We start from the raw sequence: 7473 nt of genomic DNA on the forward strand, positions 1-7473 counted from the left end.
GAGGAAACTTGGAGAACAATGACATCCCAAACGATTTAATCCTTTGAATACAGTCCACATTGTCCAAAACTAAAATTCAAGATGAAGGACAGAAGTTCATGTTTTGTAGGTATAAAAAGACCAGAGAGACTACAGACTGCAGCACTGGCTGTCAGGATGAAAGCTAAATGAAATGTCCATCTGCTTTTGAAAGCAGGAATTTTCTTAAAAATTCTCCCGCCTTGCAGAAATTTCATTCTGCATCATCTTCATCATCATTATCATCTTCCTCATCCTGCATAGACTCGTCCTCACCAGCGAAGTTCTCAAACTCGCCTGTTTCTGAGTTCCACATACACTTGATCTGCACCTTGAATTCTGCCATCTCAATACCAAAGAGTTTCTGTGGACAAAAAACAACCCTCAGTCAACTGAAATACATTTAGTGTGTGACAGTCAACATTTTTAATCAAGTAAAAAACAAGAACTCACCAGAATACGAGCCTGCTCTGGAGTGAGCGTGTCCCCCTCTTTACAAACTTCATAGTCCTTCAGCAGTGTTACCACTCCTGTAGCACAAGATAAAAGAAGTTGGCTTTATATTTAAAAGCAGTGAATTCACACATTTCATGAACACACTAATACCGACTCGGACCTGATTTGAAGCAGAAGCCTGATATTGCTAACATAGACTGTATATACTGTAGCTACAATACATCTCCCACTTATAGTGAAGCCTCAACCTGCTGTTGCCATCTTTCAGTATTGAAATAAGATGTGAGGGGTGGAACTAACAAACAAATGACTGACACAGCACCGTCATGCAATGGCCACTTGTCAGTCACAGGTTTGGTCTGCCCTGTTCTGTTTCATCGTCCTTTTTCACCTTACGTGCATCTTATTTACAAGCTGAACATCATTTGACAGAGGCTATAAACTCACCTATACTACGGAAAAACGATTTGGGGCTTATTAAGCCAACTTCAAGTTTAAACATTACAAAGGTTGTTCACGTCTTACTACGGTATATCGCCATGGTAACATCAGCCCTAACCTGCTTTGTAGCAGATCATGTTTAAGATAAGAGATCAACACAAAACCAGTGACAAATCAGTTCTCCAGAATATAGCACAGATGCAAATATCAAGTCTGTCCTTCCATGAAGGTCCAATGAAATTCCTAGGAGCAACTTTATTCATCCATTTTTTCTCTCCTGCTTTCTACTAACAATTTTATACGGGCAAGTAATTTGACATTTTCTACAATTATTAATACAGCAATATCCTAAACCTTGAACTTGTTGACTTCAGAAAAATGAGTCCACTTACTGGTTTGAAGTACGATTTTATTTGTTTTATGCACGCATACAGCCTGTTTCAAACCACTGGGGTTGCAGCTAAACCACTGGGGAAAACTACTTACACTTAGGCAACACTTTAATTTAACTGTAATTACAGTCAGAGCTTGCCATGTTCAATGACAGGGCAGTTTTACTGATAGGTCTTTGCCACTTTTCCCCTCCTGGGAAAATAAATAGATTTTACTTTGCACTTTTACAATCTTGCTAACCACACCACTTAACGCACAGATATATTCCTAGAGTGCTTATGAACCTTTTTTGATCTAACATATTTTACTTTTTTTATTTGTAAAGTATGCCAGTCTGCTGTCACAATACCTGTCCATGTTTGTGAGTGATCATATGCTGCAAACATTGCCTTTTTTGGGGACTGATTGTGGAAACTCTGGGCTGACTTTACTGAGCTGATAATCACCTTTGTGTGACTTCTTAGCATAATTACCAATGTTAGGGCAAGTAAAAGCTCTGTAGTACAGGGAAGCATTTACTTGGACTTCTGTACCAATTTTAAAAAGTTAAAATTCATTGAGCCACGGTGTTGTAGTGGGTGACGAGAACAGTCCTTTAATCTCACCTTTCTTTAGAGCAGTAGGAAGCCCTAATTGCCTCAACTGGGGTTCCATTGAGTGAGTAAACTGTTCAAGGGGTCCCTCATCCAGCGTCACATCCATCTGAGCCTGGTTTCCTGCGCGAGCATAATCCACCTCTTTGAAATGACTGAAATATCTGTGGGTAAAAAACATCGCTTAGTGATTCAATGAAGACATTGGAGGATCACTGCAACAAAGATGAATTTAGCAAAGCCTTACTCTTGTACTTCCTCCTTTGTTTTATTTGTGAATAGTACACCCACTTCTCCACGCAGATGCTTGCCGACCTGAACATTATCAAAATGAATAAACATTGAGTGACGGCAGTAAACCACAGCAGTAACTTTTCAAGTTTGTCTGAGATCTTGCTTACCTTGTGCAAGTTATCTTTGTATTCATCTGTATCTCTTTTCCCCAGAGCAATAATCATGACTTTATTTTTGCCGAAGAAGAATCTGTGGAACAGAGATGAGATCATTTACACTGTTGAATAAACATAGGCTCTTTCCAAATACTTGTTTAACATTTTCTAGAAATTTGGTTCATATCAACATGCTGCAAGATAGGATTCAAGCGTATCCCATAAAAAAAACAAACACAAATCATAATGATGCTGACTTTTTAAAAATGATTGATATTTAAGCTGATTGTTGACCAATAACAATCAATAGACAAGATGTTTAACTATGAGATACCATCTATTGTATCTATCTATTGTACCCATTCAGTAATATTCCTTATCCCATAGTCAACGTGTATATTAATTGTACTATTTTACCAAAATCTTTAATTTCCATACTTAAAAAGAGGTTATAAGCAAGAAACCCCCAAAATAGTATCTCTTCTACACACAAAAGACTAAATGGCCTGTATTTGTATAGCGCTTTACTAGTCCCTAAGGACCCCAAAGCGCTTTACACATCCAGTCATCCACCCATTCACACGCACATTCACACACTGGTGATGGTAAGCTACATTGTAGCCACAGCCACCCTGGGGCGCACTGACAGAGGCGACTAACATATAGAAAACTCTGTTTCATGCCTTTAATTCAATTTCTCCTCCTCTTCTCTTTGATGTAATTTTACCTCCACTTGACTGTAACTGCAGAAGTGCATCCTACTTACTGGCTCTGTTAAAATAATCAAGCCTACTAACAGGCAACTTAAGATGAGGGGGAAAATGTAGTTGTTAGAGACTGTAACTGATGCCTCATACTGTACGACAGTGGAAAACTGACACCTAAAGAAGAACACATGCAATCTAGAGGAAATTGGCCACATAATCTGAATTTTTTAAAGTTTCTATGGCCTTGCCATATACCTGCTCACACTACTGCACTCAAATAAAAAGGAGACAAGGAAAAACCTAAAGCAATAGTTTGCAAATTTCATGGTAAATGGACTCCTTCTTGAGCATTCAAAGTGCTTTATACAACATATATAATTCAAATAAACATTCATACATGCACTGTTTTCTATCTCTAAGTGTTTTCTATCTAACATTCACACATTCTTTGTCATATTTTTCATGCCAAATGCTTTTAGTTGGTCATAGGTCTACATATTAGACAGTCTACTTTAGCGCCCAGACTGTTCTACTTAGAAGTCATGCTGTTGTAATATATGCATTAGCATTTTCTTGCTGAAACATGGATGGATGGGAGGATGGGAGTATGTTTAAACCTTTATATACCTCTGACTACTTTCCAAATGTGTAGACACTGATCCAGGTTTTTACCCAAGTTCTGATAACAAGTTCTTTAGTCTGGAAAACAGGGCGTCCATATTTTGCTGCTATCAAATTCAAACTAAGCTAGATTTTTACCTTTTTTCAGTTCAAAAAATTTGATACGTTTTCTAAGTTCTATTGTCGATATGGGTTTAGGTGATTTACACATCTTCATATCTATATTTTACACAGCATCCCAATATCTTACAAATTGGGGTTGTCCATGTAATAATTTCTTTCTCGAAGGGCTCCAACATGAGTAGAGGTGGCAATGCCACCGAGAAAACAAAGTGCAACCCAATCCTTGATACACACACGCACGTACCTTAGTGCAGTACTAGGACTGAGCCTTGAAATCAGAACTCTAAGATGTCATTACCTGATGTGAAAAGGGAAAGACCATCTCTGAATCGAGGAGGGGGCCTAGGGGTATATCTTTCGCCATCGTACAATGCTGTGATTGCAGCCATTCCCCAACTCTCTGTGAATGGTACTCATGGCCATTGATCAGTGGGCTTTGATCAGTAGTTGTTGATCAATGGTCAAGAGAATTTGCATAATCATGATGAAGGAACTGACCTCCCACCCCATTGTTCCTTCAGTGGGCTGGTTTCGGTCATTATGCAAATGTACTGTTTATAGGACTGGGGAAACCTGCAGTCAGCTGAGACTGAAGAAGTCACTTGGATGAGTGACGAAACGTTTCTCCCACTGAAAACCCTACATCCAGATGAACAGAGTAAACTTTTGGAGATGTCATTACCTGCTGTGTTTCCACGCTGTCCGGATGTCTTTCAACTTGTTATTCCTCATATTAGCCACCGAGAATATGAACAGGTTTCTGTAGGTGTCCACACATTCCCGCAACTAAAGAATAGAAATGAGGTTTAGGTACTTCAGGTGTTTTGGAACAGACATAGCTGAACTTAACACGTCCCCGTTACAAAGATGGTGACTGCAGCACTGAAAACACTCACCTCCTGAATTAGCTTCTGTTTTGACTCCAGCCCCTTCTTGGCTGTTTTCGTTAAAGAAACTGAGGGGGAAAATGCGAAAACTAACGATGAACAAATGTCAGCCAGCAGTTTGCGTATACACGTGCATGTATCAATGAGCAGCCAGGAGTACAACCATGCTGAGGCAGCTAGCTTTAGTTAGCTCTCTTTTGGTAGCTTTCACTAGTGAAAAAGAAGTTTTACAAATACAACATCACTTAAAACACTTCACCGACGCTCATATGCTTTTACACTTGAAAAAGATGTACTGTGCTTTACTCACTCTTTTTATCTCTCTTTGATTTCGGCATGATTCCTCCTCACGATGCCACAGCAGCAGACACACACGTGAAGTAGAAGGACCCCAAGTGTTTCTGTTTAGCATGGCTGACCATGTACTGCCTGACATAAAAGCAAAAAAAAAAGCGTTATATATGTATTAATAACAAATAAATGCTTGACTTGACTACTTTTTGTCACCTTAAGATATTGTGATTTGCTGCTATATAAATAACACTGAATCGAAATGAATTGCACAGTAAGATTAAATGATACGGGCAGCACGGTGGTTAGCACTGTTGCTTTAAAGCAAGAAGGTCCTGAGTTATTCCACCATCAGTGTGTCTGTACGTTTGCATGTTCTCCCCGTGTTTGCCTGGGTTCTCTCCGGGTAGTCCGGATTCCTCCCGCAATCCAGACATGCAGTTAGCGGGTATAGGTTAATTGGAAACGATAAATTGCCTTTAGGTGCGAATGGTTGTCTGTGTCCGTGTGTTAGCCCAGCGACAGACTGGCGACCTGTCCAGGGTGTACCCTGCCTATCGCCCTAAGACAGCTAGAATAGACACCAGCCCCCCCTTCCACCTACCCGCGACCCTGAAAAGGATAAACTGAAGAGGATGGATGGATTAAATAATACATTTCCCATCAAACTAGGCACACTAGTTATGGTGCTTGATAACATGTTATACACGCAGTGATTATTTATTTATAATTTTATCATTACATTTTTATTTATTTAACTATTTTATTTCATTTAAATATTTTTTCTGTTCTCTTGCGATCTTCATCATTATTATTATTTCATCCATTCTAGCCACTTAACATTACCTATTTTATTTATTTATTTACGTTTATTTACAGCATCAAATCACAACAACAGTTGCCTCAAGTCGCTTTATATCGCAAGGTAACGACCCTATAGTAATACAAGAAAAACAGATAAAACCCCCACAATGGTAAATGGACTGAGTCTTATATAGCGCTTTTCTACTCTCCCTCAAAGTGCTCTATAAAACATGCCACATTCACCCAATCTCACAAGTCTCTATGCTAACTACATTCACACTCCGTGTGAACTTGGGGTTAGTATCTTGCAGACTGGAGGAGCCAGGGATCGAGCCACCCTCAATCATATGTGATCCCAGGGAGGAAAAAGTCCCTTTGAACAGGAAGAAACCTGCAGGAGAACCAACCAAGGAGAGGCAACCATCTGCCACTGCCAGTTAGGAGTTAGTGGATGAAGACAGATCAGAAACATGCAGTGAAAGAGAGCCAGAAATTAATAATAACTAAATACAGAGAGCTGTATAAACGCATAGTAAATGAAAAATGTGACTGAAGAAGAAAATTCAGTGCATCATCTGAATCCCCAGCAGCCTAGACCTATTGAAGCAGCTTCATCTATCATCTATTTTGTTATGTGCTATTGAATAACTTTTGGAATAAATAAAGTATATCATGGAATACATGAATTAAATAAATTACTAAAGATCTAACACCAGTGTTCATAGCAGTTTATAAAGCAAGACATTCTTCTCCTCTAGAAATACATGAAATTTGCCAACACAACTTATTTAAGATACGTTTTTTCAAATGGCTTACTTTGTAGCAAAAATAATAAGCCAATAGAAGGAAAATTAACGAGGAACCTGGTCAGTTTGCATCACTTATTTCTGAACTAAAATGTCTTTGGACTTGGATGGAGATGCAAAGTTAATTCTAAGATAATAAGGACAATGGACGGATTAACCCGCTAGGTGGCGCATGAGCAAAACAACTTTATAAGTGTAGTAGCCGAATGTGACAAATGTATAAAATGCTCAAAGGTGCATACTAGCTTGAGCCACTTGCTCTTATAACCGTGTCTGTCTTTGTTTTATTTGCAAAAGATTTCCACTTGTTCCAGTCTGGGCCTTTATGAGTCGGTTTGGGCACGAGGGGCATTTTGTCAGCTTCGGAAATGATGTAATCATAGATTTATCCACTGTGATATCACCCTTTCACATAATGATCCTGATAACCCTACAGACTATAGGTGTATACTGTATGACATAATAATAAAGAGGTAACATCAAAAAGGCATAAGACATGTTAGGACAAGACAAGAAGAAAGGAAATCAAAACGAAAGCATATAAACGTAAAAAAGCATACAATGTTCGAATGATTCCTTCATAACGACATAATAGCCCTCTCTTATTTCTCTTCTTTGCACCGATGCTGTAAATGCAGGTCCTGTGTCTGTGTTTTTATACAGTATTATACAATTATTATTATTCCAACACAATATTTTGGAAATATACTGCAGGCCTATGGAATTTGGAAAAAAAAACCAACCAATCAGACTGTGATTTCGCTAAAACTCAAACATATCACATACAGAGTAATACAGTAATACAGTGCAGAAAGAAACTGCCACATTGTGTGTCCCTAAAAAATATACACGTTTATTATTGTGGTAAAGGTTTCATATTGATACTTGTTTAAATACAAGAAACGATTCATTATTCTAATAAACGCACAAAAACGTCAGGCCCG

At 38.6% G+C, this 7473-nt stretch overlaps 1 protein-coding gene across 1 annotated transcript; it reads right to left on the reverse strand.

Moving 5' to 3' along the window:
* Positions 1–19: 19 nt before the first annotated feature.
* mrto4 (MRT4 homolog, ribosome maturation factor) lies at positions 20–5062 on the reverse strand. The gene is made up of 8 exons (XM_085159039.1): positions 4939–5062; positions 4638–4696; positions 4424–4527; positions 2303–2384; positions 2149–2216; positions 1914–2065; positions 472–548; positions 20–382 (listed from the first exon to the last, which is right to left on the reverse strand). The coding sequence occupies exons 1-8, from the start codon at positions 4964–4966 to the stop codon at positions 233–235; spliced, it is 720 nt and encodes a 239-aa protein (XP_085015165.1). The 5' UTR covers positions 4967–5062; the 3' UTR covers positions 20–232.
* Between the last annotated feature and the right edge of the window lie 2411 nt (positions 5063–7473).

The sequence above is a fragment of the Neolamprologus multifasciatus genome, chromosome 5 (genome assembly GCF_963576455.1).
Source record: "Neolamprologus multifasciatus chromosome 5, fNeoMul1.2, whole genome shotgun sequence".
Lineage (NCBI taxonomy): Eukaryota > Metazoa > Chordata > Actinopteri > Cichliformes > Cichlidae > Neolamprologus > Neolamprologus multifasciatus.